Source organism: Melanotaenia boesemani, chromosome 24 (genome assembly GCF_017639745.1).
Source record: "Melanotaenia boesemani isolate fMelBoe1 chromosome 24, fMelBoe1.pri, whole genome shotgun sequence".
In the NCBI taxonomy this organism is placed as follows: Eukaryota; Metazoa; Chordata; class Actinopteri; order Atheriniformes; family Melanotaeniidae; genus Melanotaenia; species Melanotaenia boesemani.
In genome coordinates this window covers 16,543,002-16,562,875 of record NC_055705.1, presented here as the reverse complement: position 1 = coordinate 16,562,875, position 19,874 = coordinate 16,543,002, and the positions used below count along the sequence as shown (strand labels likewise).

Below are 19,874 nucleotides of genomic sequence, written 5' to 3'. Positions count from 1 at the left end.
GTCTCGCAGGAAACACGCGAGCACGCTTCGGATGTTAAGCGACGGTTTACCTGCAGACGCTGGCAGGGTCAGGAGTCCTTGTCAAGGGCTATGAATCCCGCACACCCTCTCACAGGGGGCCATTTAATCAATAAACACACACTTTTAAGCAAGCAAACACATCGCCAGGTGGCCCCTTGAAAATCACTGATGTTTTCGCCTGTGTGCTTCTGTTCTCGCCCTCCCTAGTCCTCTGTGGTTACTCTGATTACTTCAAAGCGCTGAAAGAGTCGTGCGGGGGGGGGGCTTTGTAGTGACTGATGCATATTCACACCTAGAGTGGCTGCACGCACACACTAGCTCGTAGTCCTTGATAGAAACTTGAACACTCTTCTTTAAACAGCTAAGTTACTGCTTCCGAAAATAGTTTGCCCTCATTAATGGCCCAGCAGTCTTGGCATAACAAGTGCACTTTGAAGAGCCTCTGCAGCCTCCATCTAACACTTGCTTGTATTTGTGCATAAGAGAGAGACTTAAAAAATTGAGGGGGGTGGATAGATGGAGGGAGGGGTAGTTAAAGGAGAGATTGAAAGAGAGCCCTCGCTCCTGTCTCTGTTGAGGCTGTTGAAGTTTCTGGTGCCCCCGTGAGATCTGGCCCTTATCTTCAGCACAGTCCTCCACCTCAAAGATGTTTTGATGCACACACAGATGCACACACGAGCATCACACAGGCACTCCAGAGGGTCCTATCCTCGCATTTAAATGTGCAGAGGATGCAGCATCATTTTGGCTTTAAAATCTTCACCGTCACTTTCTTTCTTCCTTTGCATATTTCAGTTGCTTTTTCCAGCTAACAGCCTATAGAAGCACTGAACTTCTAATTATGATAGATAAAGCAACATGGCCATCTGCCTCTTCCATCATATGACTGTTTTGCTTCCTTGTTCCTCTCCATGCCTGTGTTCTTTGTTTGTCTGACATGAGTATTCCTTAATGATCCAGAGGCTTGTAACACCTCATAAGAACAGCTTTCACGTCTCCTCAGAAGCCGTCATATTTATATAAGTAATCATACGATGCAAATCAGTTCATTACTGCAGGTTTAAATTCAGTAGCCGTTTAAATTAATGGCTAGATCACGATGATATGTTTTCCTTGACTAACTTCACTGTCAGTGCTGCAGATAATTGATCTACAAATATGAGCTAATAGCATCAATCAGGGTCTAATTTTCACGTCAGCAGTAATATGTTGTGTATTTCTTGTTTCTATTAGCGTCAATGAGTGAAGTCCACCATTCTGTAGAATGACAAAAATGGGACACCTAAGAACAAAATGCTTTAACATTTCATATCGATCTAGCATGGTCATTTTAAAAAATGATTACTTTGAATGGATTATCAAATGAACGCTGAACAAATCCCACTGTTTGTCTATGATCACCCTATTTTTTTTATGTCAACCCCTCTGTTTAGTGATTTTCACCCACATAAAAATCACCAGACGTTCGCATTCTGATGTCTTGTCTCTTGTTCTGAGAAAACCCTGCACTTTTAGTGTTGCTTAGTATTCCTTTTTTCTTTCTCAAAGATGTTATTTCTGTTTTCAGGGTTAGGGGTTAACCCTAACTCTCTATCTATCTATCTATCTATCTATCTATATATATGTATATATATCTCTATCTCTCTCTCTCTCTCTATATATATATATATATATATACACACACATATATATATATATACATATAAATGCTGAGGCATATTACACAATGCCCATATATATTTCATATCTTGACTGAAAACACATTCTATAGAACACCAGCATTTCATACACTGACTGTAACTCCTCCAAAGTAATTCAATCCAAGTGGCTTGCACAGTTGAGATACTTTAAAAATCCCTGTTAATCTTGAAAGTAGCAACACATAACTTTCCATTTTTAAAACTCTGCATCTGACTCATTTTAATGGCACATTGACATTTATTATGCACATTCCTGTTAGCTTTTGTTTCCCTGCACCATCCCAAGGCTGAGAAACTGCTCCACACAACTATTTTTTCCTAATAGTGCATCACTTTAAAGCAGCATTTTGCTTCATGGCACCATGTCACATGCTAGCACCTTGATATCAACACATTGGCCATTTTGAACGTGCACTGATCCAGCAAAGAAAGGCAAGTGGACGTTATTGGAGGAAGTGATGAAAAGATAGAGAGAAAGTGACAGAACAAGAGATTACATCAGACTGGCTTTTGCTGTCTGAAGAGAGCTCGGTGAAGACAGGAAGCAAGACAGATGCAGAATTAGCCAAAGAAAATCTGTTCAGTATTGAGGCTTTAAATTTGCTTGATTATCACAGGTAACATGGCTTCTCCTGTGCATGTTAAGCTGCTGCAATGTGTTCAGATGGCTCTCACACACCTTACCTGTGCCACACTCATGGACTTCAAAATCCCATTAATTTCCTTCTTATCTTAGAAAACCTAAAATGTTGTTCTCATTCATGTTTCTATATAATTGATTTAGTAAGTTTTCCTGCATTTAACTCTACAAATGCACATCTGACTGTACAGGTACATTTACTCCCTCTTCACATTTCAGTATTGCAATTAATTCTAACAAGGCTCAGCCATTCAAACAAATGCTAAATCGATCTTAACATAAAGCACGCACCATCATTTTATCTCGTAAAGGGGCTTAAATGTCCTTGCTAAATTTAGTAGCTGTCTTATTCAAAAGCTGACAAGATATTTCACCCAAAACAAAAGCTGTTACATCAGGAATGACCAAAGACGGGCACATTAATCCTCTCAGGAGCCTTGCACAAAATTTCATGGCAATCTGTGAAATCTCTCGTTTAAATATTCCAGACGGACATTTTCATCTGAAGAGCTCTAAAGCTAGATGGAGGCCTTAAAGGGATGTCAGAAGCCAGCTGAGTTTCAGAAGCAGGAGGGCCCCGAAGCTGATCAGGGTTTGCCAAGCGACACTTCAGCACTTGCTTGCACAGCAGGTTTAACTCTTAGTCATCTAACTAAAAGGCAAGTTTTATACTTGCTGCGCCACTCTGCTGCCAACCTACAAGATTCATATTCTCACTCCAGCTCTAACAGTCATTTTTATCTACCTTGTGCAAGTCAAGCTGACTTTTAGAGGAACGAACTGAACTGCTGATTGATTAGTTTCAACGGTGGAGGTATTGATGTTTCATGAGCTGCGTGTGATTCTGTGAAAGCACTCGGCAGTGTTGGGATGCGTACCAGTCTCTTTCAGTCAAAGGAATAATAACAAAGCCGTTGAAAAAGCCTCATTTTGAGCATTACAAAAAGATGGCGATTTTCTACTGCATGTCCTCTACTCACTCACACTCCCATAGTAATTAAAAAGCCATAACTTCTAGTCACAGTGTCAGCATTTCTGCCTCTTTTCCGCTTGCTCATTATTTCACGGAGCAGAGATTAGATGGTTACTTTGTGATTTGTGGGTTTTGTTGAGAGCATGATATATGTTTTTAACAGTGAAGGTGTGTTTTTAGTTTGTCAGGGACAGGATGGTGGGGTCATTCTGCACATGGTTGACCCGTAGTTGCCAGCAAGCCTAGTTCAGCTCTCAGGAAAAAGGGGGTCGCCAAGCAGAAAAAAAACTTTCCTGTTTTGTTGTTGTCTCTCCCATCCATCCATCCTCTCCGCCTTTTTCACTATCCTCTTTGTCCCCTCCAGCACGCACCAGAATTATCCCTCAATCAATCATTTGATTTTACTTTCTCATCATCGAGGTAAAGGTGTAAAGCTACGAAGAGGCAGACATTAAGGCGATTAATTGGCAGCTCCATCGTCACCGTAAAGCACGCAGAGATCTCATCTTAATTGAATGTCGCTCTCACCGCTAATCCCCCTCCCGCTTTGAAACTCCTTCCATTAAAAATCCTCAACGACAAAAGCTTCTGTGTGTAATCGCTGTGTATCAACCCCCCTATGCGCCACCCACCTGGAGGTAACAAAAAAGCTTCTTTTTGTCTCCTCATTTGGGTATTGAAGAGGGTGGTCTGTCTCCTGGCTAAAAGCTTGTTAAAGAGCCATCGCTGAGGGCTAAGAGTGGAGGGAGGAGGGGAGCAGAAGGGGTCCCACCGACCCTAAGGACGCAATCTGCCCCTAAGGAAAGGGTATAAGTCGGGATACTGCTGAGTATGATCATGTGTGTCTGTTTGGACCACCACTGAGATTCACTTTGTTGCATAAATAGATGCAAATCAGCATTAAGTTACAATAAATAACCCCCATTCAGTTTGTGGGGCTTATTTGATCAACGTCCCAGCATCTTTGTTTTTTTCCCAAAGCCTTCAGAGCTCACTGCACTCTTATTCGGCCCCCATTTACCTCGTGTTATTGCAGCTAGATCACAGAAGTATTTAAAACCTCCCAGGTTGCCACTCGAGTCTTCTCAAGTGTCTTTCAAGCAGGAGGACGCAGATTGTCTTTTTTCATGCCTCTGGTTTTCAGTAACAGCACCTTGAAAATGCCTTGTTAATAAAAATAAGCTCTGAGGGAAAAACCAAAGTTGGAAATAGATTATATGACTTTTGAAGGACACGTCTCACTTGATTTATATTATCATATTATCACAGGATGAATATGAACATCACCTGGAAGATAGCTATCAGTATAGCTAATATCTGGTTTTCACACCTGGATAAGCATCTGCATGTATGTCGTCAAGAATGCAAATATTATTAGACACACAAAGCCCCTCTTCTGTCAAAAATGCATAATCTAATTTCTTCAGCTTCTCTCTGGAAATGTGTTTGCACCTCTGCAGGAGGGAAAAAACTTAAGTTTTCTGTTAAGTCTTCAAGAAAAGGGCACTTAGAAACAGTTTATTCTTTAAATTCATTCATGTGTTAAATTCGTGTTAGATTAACAGGTCTTTCTTATAAAAAGAGACTGTGTCTCAATGTGATCTTTTGTATAATGAAGGCTAATAATGAAGACTAATTCAGCATCCATCTCCTCTCTGAGCTCTCTACAGCCAGTAAAAGTCAGTCCATTGTTGGATCTTGGCTTATCTTTTCCTCTCTTCTTCCAATAATATACCCTTTTGTTTCTTTGATGAATCAACCACAAGGTGCATTTAAAATGGCCAGTGTGTTGATATCCAGTCGCTAGCGTGTGACACGAAATTCAGCTGTAAAGTGATGCATTGTCCCGGAAGAAAAAGTTGTGAAGTGTGGTTTCTCAGCCTTGGGACACTGCTAGGCAATCCCGGATCAATAAGTCAACAGAATAAATGTCAGTGTGTAATCAAAACAAGTCAGAAACACATATTAAAAGTTACACAGCGCTACTTTAAATCCATACATATATTCTATGAAGCAGGAAAGGTCAGTATAAGAACGAGGTAAGAGGTGGTAAGGATGAGCTAAGGATGCTTGCTTGTGGTCATGGTTGCTTTAGTTCTGCTCTATGCACCATGAAAACCAAGGCTATGTATAAAGTATAAATATTATTACTTCTATCAGTACTCAAGCCGTTCTTTGTTGTCAAGCTTTCATGGTGTTGAAAAGCTCCCTTATATGGTTTGGTCATAACAACTGGGCAAAAGTGTTTTCATTTCCACAGCATTAAGACGTATCTACATTCCTACCCATGAGTTGTGGTTAGTGACCAAAAGCACAAGATCGCAGATACAAGCAGCTGAAATGAGTTTGGGGATGCCCCTGGATGAAGTGGCTTAGGCATCCGAGCATGTCCCACCAGGAGAAGGTCCCAGGAAAGACCCAGGACGTGCTGGAGAGACTACATCTTTTGGTTGACCGGGTAGCATTTCGGGATCCCTCCCAGACAAGCTTGAATAAGTGGCCAGGGTTTCCCTTCCTAAGCTGCAGCCTCCAGAATCAATCTCAGTTAAACAGAGGATGAATGGATGGATTATTGATGCAAACGCTGGCAACAGAATTGTTCTTAATCAAGTTATTTTTTTTACCTCAAAACACAAATCTTAAGTAACTATTGTCGAAAATAATTACCAGTCCATATTGAACAAAACAACCAACTGCTATTTGGTTTTGTTTGAGTAAAATCGGTGTATTGGATCAGTGTGTCACAGCCCCTCAGGATTTTCTTTCACTCCATTACCTTTAGTGACTGGAGAGCTCTAACTCACACTTCGCAGCTGAGGATTCCCCTCGGCCTGAAGGCTTCAACAGCCTGTTGTTTTAATTAAGATTAAGCAGCGATGAGTGGAGCTGGCACTGGAGGAGGCTGAATTTTTTTTTTTTTTTTTTTGGGAGGGGGGGGTCATAGCAAACTGAAGAAAGAGCTCTTGAAGTCATAGAGTTATAGAAAATTATGCTGGAGGTCATGTTTGACTCTCACATCCTTCAGTATTGTGCTACAACGAGAGGTGCGTGGATTCCTGATTCGGAGTCCCTGATGTAAGGCTCCCGTAATCCTGTTGTAGGTGTCCTGACCTTAAAAGCTATGACAAGTGCTACGGCTGGTTTTTAATGTATATGTATATTCCTTTCGTCATGAATGAGGGTGGAGTAAGCGTGGCTGCTACCTCTGATATGTCCTGACCTCCATCTGGATACTTTCTGGCTCTATCAGAGCAAGACAAGCAAAGTTAAAAAGCTGTGAACGCGCACAACCTCTCCTAAACTCCCATTCCTTCTGAAGTGGAGTTAAAGTGCTTCTCTTTACCTCTGCCATCCTCTTATGATAGAAATTTAGCTTTTCTCTTTAGTTGCCTCCCTCCACCTTCATCACATTTTCAGAGCAGTGCCACTGTGGTCATTTTCTTCCCATCAAGTTGCAATGGATGAGTAGGGCGTGTGAAAGATGTCGAGACAACGGTGGAGAAGAAAGACGTGTACAGGAAGATTGAGAGAATAGGATGAAAGTTTGAGGGGGGTGAATGAACAAATGGTTATACCTTAGGGATGGATTATTATTTTTAAATGCTCCTCTGTGCCACAATCCTACCCTCCTCCACTCCTTTTTCCACTCCCCTTCCTCCCCCAATGCACACCAGGAGGAGGTATGAAAAGGTTATTATGTTTCCTTTAGAAATGACTTGCTCTCCGTCTCCTCCTTTCATCTCCAAATGGAATAACCTCTCTACAGTAGCTTTTTTCTCACTGCACCTTCATTTCTCTTTCTAGTAAACCCCTTTCTTCTTTTTTTAGTCTCTTACAGCCTTTCTTTTTTCCTTCCCTGCAGCCACCTTCCATCTATTTAATCTCTTTTCTCCTTTTTATGTCTTTTGGTGTTGAGTATAATCAATGTAACACATGTATACATCTTATCAGTACAATATGGTGCTGCATCAGTCACCAGCTATCACACATAGTAGTTATGTTAAGTAGGTATTAGGTTTATGTATTAACAGGCTTTTTCTGTTCAGATTTGTGGCCTGTTTGCATAACATTTCAGCCTCCATCTTTTATTCTCAGAAAGGTGAGAGCACAAGCAGTCGTGCTTTGGAGGACGGCAGAGAGCAGCTGATGTACGAGATCCCGCTTAATGAAACTGGCTCGGCTGGCCTGGGGGTCAGCCTAAAGGGGAACAAGTCCAGAGAGACCGGAGAGGACCTTGGAATCTTCATCAAATCCATCATCCACGGAGGTGCCGCTTACAAGGTAAAGTCCAATAATTGTTATTTGCACTGGCTGCCTTCAGCAGCCATTAAATATGCACAAAGTTTGAGCTCACTAACCCAGTCTACCTAAACTTTAGACAGTTGACTTCTTTTCAGTGTGTTATTTGAATTACTGTAAATATCATCACAGGGCTGTGTCAACGTCAGTAAACAATCCATATGTACTTTGTTAAAGGGGGGAGAAAACCTCTCCAGCTTGTTTGAATTGATCTAAACCAGTCAAAGTCATCTTTGGCAGCACTAAGCAGTGATGGTGCCCTGATAAATGGTGTCAGAACTGAACTCAGTCAGACACTGAAGCAATCAAAATTATCATTCAAAGGCTGGAGTGTCTCAACCGCAGGACACCGCTGGGCAACGACGGATCCAGGCACAGCTCAGTGGGTAGAGCGGTCGTTCTGTAGTCCAAGGGTTGCCCGTTTGATCCCGGCCCAGAGAGTTCATGTCGAGGTGTCCCTGAGCAAGACACTGAACCCCTAATTGCTCCTGATGGGTCGTGGTTGAGCCCCTTGCATGGCAGCTTCCGCCATCGGTGTATGAATGTGTGTGTGAATGAGTCAGAAACATACTTTTAAGGTTAGAAATTTACATAGTGCCACTTCAGCATTTTCAGTGTCTGTTGGTAGCTTGATGTTAGAAGGTTCCAGATAAGGAACATTCATTAAACAGACTTATATACCAGGAGTTGACACCAGGTGAGTTAGCTGTACTGTACAAAAGTCTAAACCCACACCTCATTTCTTTATGTTTTGCTTCCAGGGTGCCAGGTCTTATTGTTATCTTTTAATGTGCTTTGAAGCAAGCTTTCTAAAAGTCTAAGAAAGGCACCTAATTTTAGGGACAGTAAATGTCCATGTACATAGTACATGTAAAGGACAACTTGGAAATTAACCAGTATCAAAGCAACACTACATAAGTTTCCAACCTTAAAACTCTGTGCTTCTGACTTGCTTTGATGGCACACCGATGTTCATTATGTACATGCCTGTAGACGTCGTTTCCCTGTAGCTTCCTGAGCCTGAGAAACTGCTCTTAATAACTTTAAAATTGCTTTTCAGCATTGCATCACAAGCTAGCAACTGGATATCAACACATTAGCTGTTTTGAACATGCACAGTGGCTGATTTAGCAAAGAAACACCAGTCAACATCTGATTGACTTTTATTGACAGGAGAGAGCTTAGAGTAGAGGTATAATGCAAGATGGATGCCGAATTAGTGCCAAAGTTCAGCAGTTAGCACCCCGTCACACAGACAAAATTTGTGTCCATTGCTTTAAATGTATCAACTAATAATGTGATTCCCAAAGAGCTATTGGTTTAACATTTGGCAGAACTTAGCATGATTTGCAATGTGTCTTCAGAAAATTAAGGTTAGAGAAGGAGATGGCAAAAGTGTGAGGCCTAAAAAGAAAAAACAAAACTATCTACAGCAAATGATCTGATGGGGATGTCCTTAAGAAATAGCAAGAAATCCAATAAAGACCTGACCTAGGACCTAAAAGATGCATCTGGACCTTCAGTTGATCCATTGGCTGTTTACTGAAGCCTCATCAGGAAGGGTAGATGTCGAGAAGCCATTGTTGAGGAAGGAAAACAAGGAGAAAATGCTGAGGTATGCCAAATAACACAAGAAGTGAACTGAAAATCAGTGGCAACAGGTCTGATGGCGTGATGAATCCTCTCCCTAGAGCCCAGACCTCCTCATTACTGAAGCAATGTGAAATCATCTTTACAGAGAAGGAGGAAAAAGGAAATAAAATACAAGAAAAGCTTTGGAATTAATTTAATATGCACTGAATCTAAAAAAGTAGGGGCACTTAAACAATTTAGAGAACCACATTAAGTTTTCTGACATTAATTCAATAATCTTTACCCATCTTTGAAAACAAGCTGTTATATTCAGCAACATATTTAACACAATTTTCTTTTGCGTTCCCACCTAGTTTTAGTTGTTTATACTAATTCCTCTTCTATTTTATACATTTTCCTGCCATTTCCTCTCATCTCCGTTCCTCTAACTCATTTCCTGTCTTTCTCCGGGACCAGAACCCCTCCCTTTCAGCTTCCCTTGATCTTTGACACCCATCGACCCCAAGTGGCCTCGTCACATAAGCACCGCAGCTGTCTTATCTGTATCACTCAGTACTCACTTCAAGTTGTGAGTGCATCAGAAAAAAAACAAACAAAAAAAAACATCCCATTTCAGCACTTTGGAGATTCCTCCACTTGGCCTCGATATCTGGCACCCCTCCCCTCCACCACACATCAGAACTGCTTCTACTCCTCGCCGCTGCTCCCAGACCTGCTCTGAACGACAACGAGTCACAGAAACGAGTGTGCCGTTGTGGATAAATAGCTGGTCTGGGATCAGGACGGCCAGGCAGCGGCTCCCAGAAGTGCCTTCTGAAGTAGGTTTCCGACAGCTGCTGAAGCGGATAGCGCTCAGACAGAAAGGGCCCAGTAAGATCTTTGACTGACTGCGAAACAGGTCTCTGGGATGAGATGCCACATAAGAGGAGGAAAGACATGAAGGAAGAGAGTCAGACTGTAGTGAGAGAGACGGAGGAAGCACACCGAAGGGAAGAAATGAGCAGGAAAGAGGCAGAGTAAGTTGGAGACACTCAGCAGGAACACGTGTCTCCTCCACAATGTTGATGCATGCGAATGAAGCGCAACTAAGAGGTCTGATTAGACTTTGTAGCATCAGGACGCTACAGAGGAGGGATCAAGGGTGTCCCCCGAGTCTAACTCACTCACAATCAGAGCAAGCAAAAAAAAAGGAGGAGATGATCTAACCTATTTTAGAACTGCCAGGCCTGAGGCCTCAATTATATTTAAAAAGAAAAGATCTCTGACTTTATCCCTGATCCTGTCATCTGTCATCTCAAAGATTACACTCAGAAAACAAATTAAAATTACATGTAGTGAAAGGGGGGAAGTAATGGGGAATATCAGACGCCTGCTGATTTTGGCATGGACTTCAATTTGTGAAGACATTCTTGGATTAGACGCAGATACAAACACACTGGTGTGTGTGTGTGTGTGTTAGTGTGTGCTTGGTGCCATCCCAGTATAGACTTGAGGTCAGCCCGGACGGTGCCTTGTTAATGAGCTGGGGTCAAAGGGCAGATCTGACCGTAATGGGACGCTTATGACTCCACACACACTCAGAGAGAGACTTTAGTTTGTCTGAAAGTCTCTTTATCATTATCGTTTCTGCTTTTCTTTTCTTATTGGATCCCCTCCTCCTCCTTCTCCTCCTCCTCCTGTCTTTCCCTCTCGCTGTCCCTCCAGGGCAATATTCTGCGTTGCCTCTCTACAAGAGGCTGCTATTTAAAACACTTAGAAGTGATTTAGTGCCCACAGAGGCTATTCCATTAGCTGCTCTATGTATTTATCAAGGCTTTCCTGCTCTCAGAAGATTGCCAACTCCACAATTTTCCTTCCTTCTCCCTTATTTCATTTTCTTCTCACTCACTAAATCTCATTTCACTCTTCTTCCACTTTATTTTACTTCCTTGTCCTTTCTTCCTATAAAACTTTAAAAGTGACCAGCCTTGTAGTGATTTTTTTTTTCTCCCACCTGAGGAAATACATGAATAATACAAACATGCTGTTTTTACAAATAGAAAAGGCCTTATGTTCTCCTGACAGGATGGCCGGTTGAGTATGAACGATCAGATGATTGCAGTGAACGGTGAATCGCTGCTTGGGCGCTCCAACCACTCTGCCATGGAGACACTGAGGAGGTCCATGTCGTTCGAGGGAAACGCCAGAGGCACCATCCAGCTTGTGGTCCTCCGAGCTCACAGACAGGTAACTGTGATCACTTTAGCCTATTTCAGACATGCATTGCTCACCATTAATCCAAAAGCACTTGCATGTGTCAGGATCATACATGAATGAGAACCCTTGGGGTTTTCTTGTTACCTTTTGGGGCAACAATCTGCTCTGATTGCACAGTTTGTTGATCAATTGCAGCATCGGAGCCAAATAAGTCAAAGAAAAGTGTTTTTAAAGCCTTTGAGCTGCAACTAAGGCTTCTGCTTTCTGTTTGATCTTATGTGAGTATTGTGTCTTTGCACAATGCAATATTTGTTTGGTTGGTATTTTTAAAAATAAGTTTAATGATAGCAATAATGGATTAGATTTATATAGCACTTTTCAATGCTTTACATTGAATATACATTCTGCTTGATGGAAACATGGCTGCCAATTCATACCAACAGCTTTTATATACCTGTGTTGCTAACGCTGGAAGCAAGGAGGGTCTTGTTTAAGGACACAATGACAGATTGCTTGGGAGGAAGTGGGATTCAATCCACCAGCCTTCCAGTTATCAATGACTCGTCCTACTTAAGCCAGATGTAGAAAAGGGATATTTTCAGCTGCTTGTATTCATTGCTGGTGTGATAAACAAAACTGCTCACTTGGCGAGTTGTCACGGCGATATGACATGATGAAAATGTGTCTCTACCAGAACTAAAAAAAAAAAAATGACACCTTGGTTGATGTGCTGTCGCTCTCACAGACATGTCTGAATAATTGATGAGTTGTGTGAAAATGACTGTTGCTGTCCTGAAAACAGTCCTGTCAGTTTGATTTGCTTTATTAGATCATTTCAACTTATCTGATTAAAAAAAAAAAAAAAAAAAGTCTGACTATTTTAGAGAACCATCATTAATGGAAAATAATGACAGTTTTAGGTGGTGAAAGAGCTCAGGCTTAACTTTGAGTCTCTAAAAACCCCAAACTGTTGATTCAATTCTAAAAGAACCAAATTGGACAGTAAAATAAGCTAACATTACCACATCACAGTCCTAAACCCGAGAACTGAAAGCTGAATATATAGTGTTGTTTAACTTAGAAGGGAAAAAGGATTCTATATTTTATATTAAAAACAGGACAAGGTAAATAAATCTGTCAGTCAATTCAGAAAGCTTTCAATCTTATCAGGTTTCCTTACAATAACAGGCTGCATCCTGCCGGTTTTTTTTTTTTTTTATCTTTTTGATGCTTCTTTGGTGGATGTTGGGCAACATATTTAAATTCTATTTGGTTTGGTTCAATTTCATGAAACATTCAGGGACGCTTTGTGCATTATGAAATCCTCTGCATAGCTGGATGTGTTGAAAGATTATTCCTGCTATAAGTAACTACCACAGTTTTTGGCAGCAAAATCAATTGTATTTATAATTCATATCAGTATCATTTTTCTGATGTTTGGATCATTTTAGACTTGCCAAAAAAACAAAGAAATCCCTATACATTAAGCAGCTGTCCTACATGTGGGTTGGCAATGCGAAATAAGGCTTAATCATTTCGTAAAATCCCTGTTTTAAGAGCCACTTTTCAGTCATTGCAGAGAATATAGCCCTGCTTCTCTTAATATAAACACATTTGGATAAAGATAATAAAAGCAAGCCTTCCTTTGTGGCAGTGAAACTCACGCTGAATGATTTGTTTGGGTGTTAAATGTGCAAAAGCAGTAATATCTGTCAGTTCTCTGGAAAAAAATTTGCCAAAATGAAAAGTGATTTAACAGTTTCTCACTTAAGTTGACACTCAAACAATGAGAAACAGGTAACAGTTCAGGTTCTTATTCATGGAGCTCTCTGATAAGGAGTGTGACTGTTAATTGACTTTGTAATTTTTTTTAAAGGATAATAATGGTTTAAACACAATCTACCAGTCAAAGTGACTCATGCTTTATCTTTTTTTGCAGGCGGGTAGTGCCAGCCCTTCACCAAATGTCTCAAATCAACCCAGCTTTCAAAAGGGCTCCAGCAATCAGGTACAAGTGGGCGACGTCTGCCAACCAGCTCTGCCTCATCGCTCGTCCTCCCTCCTCCCCACGCTGAGGAGGCGAGCGTCTGAGCCGCTGTCTGACAGCTACAGGCAGCGTTTCACGCAAAAGCCAGGGGAGACACACACTAGATACACGTATGGGTTTAATCAAACCAGTATGCACAGCGGTTACTTCACACAGAGAGACAGTCGTAATAAAAACGCTACGATCAGTTCAGATAGTCAAAAAACGCCTAAAGCAGAAAACTTGAACAGCCAAAAGTCCGACACACAAGGACGCACTCGTACACACACATTCGCTGACACGCAGGGTCACATCCGGCTTGATAACACACACGGTTGCTGTGTTGCTCAGGACAACACACAACATCAACGAAAGGCGAGGCACACACGCAGCCGCACGCTGGACGACATCCATCAGAGCAACAGCTACACCGAGGACATCAGAGCAATGGCGGGGCAGATGTACGGAGACCCTCCCACGCACAGCGGGATACCTGCTCGCCATCACAACAGAAACACACACACATACACCAACGCACACTCACATAACTACACACACAACCTCGCCCTGACCAGGCGACACTGTCGGCTGTCAGATGGAATGTGATGTGTGATAAAAACAAGCCACGACGAGTGTTTTCTGTGATGTTACTGATGTTATACTAAATGAAATGACCTGCAGTGAGATGGTGTGGAAGCATACGCTTGTTCTCTCACCACTAAAAATAAATGTTAAGCTCCCTCTTTTAGAAGATGCTAAATTCTCCTCCTTTCTACCACATAGCTTCACATTTGTACATTTGTTTTTTCCTGCTTTGTCTATTTTTGTTAAGTTTCAAACTGGCTTTTCCTTTTCAATTTTCATGTTTTTTTTAAAGTGATGTAGTCTTGTTTTCCTGCCTCACCTGCCTGTTTCTCCTTTAAATAAAGCAAATCTGAAGCCTCCTGCATGCCTGTCTGTTTGTTTCTGTTGGATTTCCAGCTCCTTGTCCTTTATCACTGTTTATTAAATGATTATTTGGTTTCCTGTTCCCTCTGTTCTGGCCTCAGCATCTCTTTTCTTTTCTGCCTTCTCTTTAGTCCCTTTAACATGCTTTAAAATATATTCAAACACTTTAAGTAACTTAATTCCCACCTGAAAGCAATCAACAGGGATTATTTCTAAGAATATCATTTGATTGAATAGCAGCTGTGTACCTGCAAAAGATATGACGTAAGAACAAAAATTTTAAAAAAAAGCTGCTTCTGGTTTTTCCTTTTTTTTTTTTTTTTCGGAAGCTGAGAAAGGATTCAGATGAAGCAGATGTGTGGAAGTAAGAGGTAAAATGGGAAGGTCCTGAGGTTGACTGCAGTTGACCTGCCCATTGTGGCTTTTACATCTAATATAGGCCTCACACCCACCGCGTATGTGCTCGTGTTTTTGTTAACCATTCAAGCCTGTGGTTAAATGCTCTCAAACACAGTTCAAAGTTTAGTTTGTATTTGCATAGTCCCCCTCTAATCTTTAAACAGTGGTTAAAACCGTGAACACTTTAGGGCAGCATTCCTCTCAGAGATAAAAGATGCTTTAAATCCTTATTTTAAATGATGTATTGTTATATAAATTCATCCACATCCTCTTTAGTTTTGGTTAAATTTCTTTCTTCTTTTCTTTTATTCATTTATTTTTCTTCGAACAAAGTTATAAAAAAAAAAAAAAGATTCTCTTCTAAAAGATAAAATAAAATACATGACAAATCAAGAAGAACAAGAAAACAAGCAAGCAAAATCATCCAGTCCCCTTCTTTGTCCCTTTTCCCCTCTTTCTACAATTTGAATTGCTTGCCTGATTACCTTTGTGGTCCGAAAAAAAAAAGGAGCAGGCAGAAGTTAAAAAAACTTTTCAGGGCCTGCTCCCAAAAATAAACATAATAATAATAAAACAAATATACTATCGGCTGACAATTTATAACAAGCACAGCATTTTCCACAGAAACAAGGTAGTAACAAAGATACAATTAAATCATTATATTTCCGTCCTATATATACAAAATTTATCAGTTTTGAATAGTTTCTTAAATATATTTATTGTTTCACATAGTTTCATTTTATTGTTCAATTTATTCCACAAATTGACTCCCCGGATTGCAGGGCTATGTAGTTTTATGTTTGTTCTTACTGGTTGTTTTTTAAAAATACACATTCCTCGCAGACCGTATCTACTTTCCCTAATCTGAAACAACCCCTGGATACCATCAGGAACCTTCCGATGAATTACACCATACATTAGTTGTGCTGTTTTAAAGTCAACAAGGTCTTTAAACTTAAGTGCGTTCAGTTTAACAAAGAGTTGATTGGTTGGTTGTCTAAACTCTGCATTGCAAACAATCCTTATTGCTTTTTTCTGTAGAATGTATATTGGATCAGTGTTTGTTTTATAAGTGTTTCCCCAAACTTCCACACAATAGGTCATATATGGTAGTATGAAGGAACAATACAAAGTGAAAAGTGATGCTTGATTTAGGAGGTGCTTGACCCTGTATAAAACTGCAATTGATTTGGAAATTTTGGATTTTATATAATTTATATGCGATTTCCAGTTTATTTTATCATCTATTATTACCCCAAGAAATTTTATCTCAGTTACTCTTTCTATTTTAGTATTTTCTATCAATAGTTGTTTGTTTGTGTCTATTCGGCGATTCCCAAAGATCATAAATTTAGTTTTACTTACATTCAAGGTTAGTTTATTTTCATCAAACCATTTCTTCAACTTAGTGAGTTCTTTTTCGACGATATCCAGGAGTTGCTGCAGATTTTCCCCACAGCAAACTAAATTTGCATCATCTGCAAATAAAATGATTTTCATGTTTGTTGTCAATTCACATATATTATTTATGTACAAAATGAACAGAAATGGCCCCAAAACTGACCCCTGGGGCACCCCACTTATTACACTTTGTACACTAGACTTAGCTTCATGTAATTGAACATATTGTTTTCTATTTTTTAAGTAGCTATTGATCCAATTATATGCTATCCCTCTAATTCCATATCCATGCAATTTTTCCATTAACAGTTCATGATTCACAGTATCAAATGCTTTCTGTAAGTCTAAAAAAATCCCTACAGCATATTCTTTATTTTCTATGGCCGTTGTTATTTCTTCAGTGAAATCTATTAATGCATGAGCAGTTGTCCTATTTGTTCTAAAACCATATTGCTGGTCATACAGTATGTTGTGTTTTTTTATGAAATCTTGTAACCTTAAAAAGAATATTTTCTCCAGTATTTTTGAAAACTGTGGTAACAGTGAAATGGGTCTATAATTTGAAAGAACATGCTTATCACCTGCTTTGTAAATTGGTATTACTTTAGCTAGTTTCATTTCATTAGGAAAGACGCCTGTTGATAATGACAGATTACAGATGTGTGCGAGAGGTTTTGCAATAAATTCAATAATATCTTTTATCAGAGACATATGGAGTCCATTACAATCAGTAGATTTCTTATTTCTTAAATTTCGTACAGTGTCAATAATCTCCTTTTCATCCGTTTTTCTGATAAAGAAAGACTCTGTAATATTTTTTTGGCTTACTACATTTCCTCTGTTTTTTGTCTTTACAATATCCTTAGCCAAATTTTGACCCATACTTACAAATAATTTGTTAAACTCTTCAGCGGCCATTTCCACATTGTTGACCTGAGAGTCATTCATATTTAAAAAACTATTGGGATAATCTGGCCCACTTGCTCTCTTTTTAATGATATCATTTAGTATATTCCATGTCTTTTTTATGTTACTTTTATTGTCATCTAATAATTTGCTGTAATAATCCTTTTTATTATTCCTTATAATTGTTATTAGTTTATTTTTATACATCTTATATTTCTGCTCAGCATTAACAGTTCTTTTCTTTAAAAATTCTTGGTACAGTACTTTTTTCTTCCTACATGCTTTAATAATACCAATAGTTATCCACGGTTTGTCAACATGACTTTGCTTAACTGCTTTTTTCACAAGAGGACAGTTTTTATCATATAGTGCTAGGACAATGGACAAAAAGGATTCATAAGCTTCATTTACATTTTCAACATAAACATCTTTCCAATCCTGATATGTACTGATATGTAGAAGCCTGCAAAATGTGCACTAAGCTTGAAGAGTTAATGCTCCTTCTGGTGTGGCTTTTTGTCTCATAGTAGGAAAAAATGTATATAAAACATATTTTTGGTAACATTTTATAGACTTTGCTGGAAAACTACCAGAAAGCAGCTTATTTAAATTTCTTTCTTTCACTCTGAATCTTGTTTAAACCTTTCTTCTTTAGTAAAGAGACTGCTTGATGATCGATTATTGCTTTGTTTCTGTAGCTTTTACTGTAAGCAACCACAGATTGATCAAAGTAAAAAGATAAACAGTACAATAAGCACAAAGCTTGAAATTTTACACCCACAAATAATATCAGAAATCCATTTTTCCTCTTGCTCTCCACCCTGAAGAGAAGGATAAGTGGGTTTTGTAGTTGAAGCTCGTTGTATGGAGCTGTAGGTTAAGAGTGGATGCACCGATGGACTCCCTCCCCTACCCACCTGCCCCACATTTACTTATTGTTGTGGGATTAAGATATCTGGCTGTCTGTCTGCCATTCTGCTTCAAAAGCCTCAGGCGGAGGGATACATGGAGGGACGAGGGAAGGGGGGCCATGATGGGATTTATGTGTCACTGACACATGCAGAAAACTGTCAGGACTGGGTGTGAATTCATACTGCATACATATGAGTTCTGTATGATTGACAGCAGGGTGATACAAAGATTTATTAAGACGTATGGTAGCTACTAATGATACCCCAGGGACTGTGTGACATTGTGGATACACCCCCACCCACTGCTTTGATATAAGGAAACTTCTGGAACACCTTTCATTATTGAATGCTGTGTCTTAGGCCTAGTTTTTGTCACACTTAAATAAGCGTGTATTGATGTGTTTGTGTGTGACAGCTGTAGCTCCCATCTCTTTGACCAGAGAAAGCTTCTTTCATCTTCTGCTAGCACCGATTCCCATCAGTGCTACTACTCTCTATCTCCACTTGCGGGGTGGGGGGTCCTTTGTAGTAGCTGCACGGGTGTTTGATAATATGCCTGTCATTGCTCCCAGGTGTTTTTAAGTTGAACTTGTGAAGAAAATCATTTCCTTTTTTTCTTTTTTCAGCTACACATTGTTGAAGTTTTAAAAGGGATGCCAAAATCATGACTAAATATATATTTATATGGGTTCTTAAACTGTTCAGATATTTGTCGTCGCTGTTAGGGAGTGCTCAATCTGTCCCAGATTTATTCTGCAGAGTGGCAAAATCAGCATACAGAACATCCAGAGCAGATCTACTTGCTGTCAAATATCTAATATTTAAAATAAAAGCAGCTGTCAAATGTTGATTGATATGTTGGTATGGACATAGTAGAGTTTATAAAGGAGCATTGAGGTCACTCAAGAAGAAAAAAGGAGTAAAATCCGATTTTTAAGGAAATTTTTGGCAGAAATGTTGAAAGATGACGACATGCCAGCTGCGTAATTCATCCTTTGGATGTTGAAGTGAGTTAATGAAGAGTTTATTATAAAACCACCAATACAATCAGTGAAAATAATACTGTTCAACTTCAGCTTATTAGTTAAACCCATATCTGTAAAGACTCTGATAATGTGAAGCAGAACGGAATTAAAAATATTTTATTAAGACAGTTCAGGCAAGGTCTAATAATGATAATAATTTTGAGTTTTCTGTTCTCGAAGTTCTCAAATGGGTGTGCATCAGGTTTTAAAATGTTAAAGCACTAATACAAAATACTATACTGTGTTAAACGCAACATATCAAGATTTAAGTTAATTAATTTTTTTGGTTTTACTCTGTAAACTGTATGCTTACTATAGTATAAAATAGACCAGAATACAACTTTATCAGCTCTAGATTTAGATCTGTTCTTCTTATCTCAGTATATTATCAACAAAATATGAACTTTATTCTCAAAATTGTAACTTCATTCATTGAATTTCAGCTCCACAAGTATGACTGTTTTTTCATTTGATAATAATTTGAATAAAGTAGCTCATCTCATGGTATTTCACATTGCCATGTCCACACAGAGACAAATTTAGGTGCATCCGCTAAAGTTTTTTATTGTGTTGGGACGTTTTTTTCCTCATTGAACTGGTATTTTGTGTATCAGAAACACTCACATTTTAAATGATTTCATGATATGTCCACACAGTTGTCTCCTTTTTAGTTTGTTTACATTTCGTAGGTGATCCTTCCACAGGTTCACCTCTGAAAACCTTGTTAGGACTTTTACTTCCTCTAGATAGTGAAGTTTGATCATCTTCTCGGCGCCCCATGTCATTTCCTCTGTTTGTGGTGTATTTTTATGGCAGCGTTTTAATACCACTTACAC

At 39.5% G+C, this 19,874-nt stretch overlaps 1 protein-coding gene across 3 annotated transcripts in view; it reads left to right on the top strand.

The window, feature by feature from the left end:
• The window catches only part of pard3ba (par-3 family cell polarity regulator beta a), a 175,776-nt gene that overhangs the window by 67,470 nt on the left and 88,432 nt on the right, over positions 1–19,874 (top strand). For all 3 annotated transcript variants that reach the window (XM_041978552.1, XM_041978551.1, XM_041978553.1), the window contains 3 exons: positions 7,430–7,615; positions 11,291–11,452; positions 13,362–13,430. In XM_041978552.1, the coding sequence (XP_041834486.1) occupies positions 7,430–7,615; positions 11,291–11,452; positions 13,362–13,430 (417 nt within the window). The remainder of the gene's footprint in view (positions 1–7,429; positions 7,616–11,290; positions 11,453–13,361; positions 13,431–19,874) is intronic.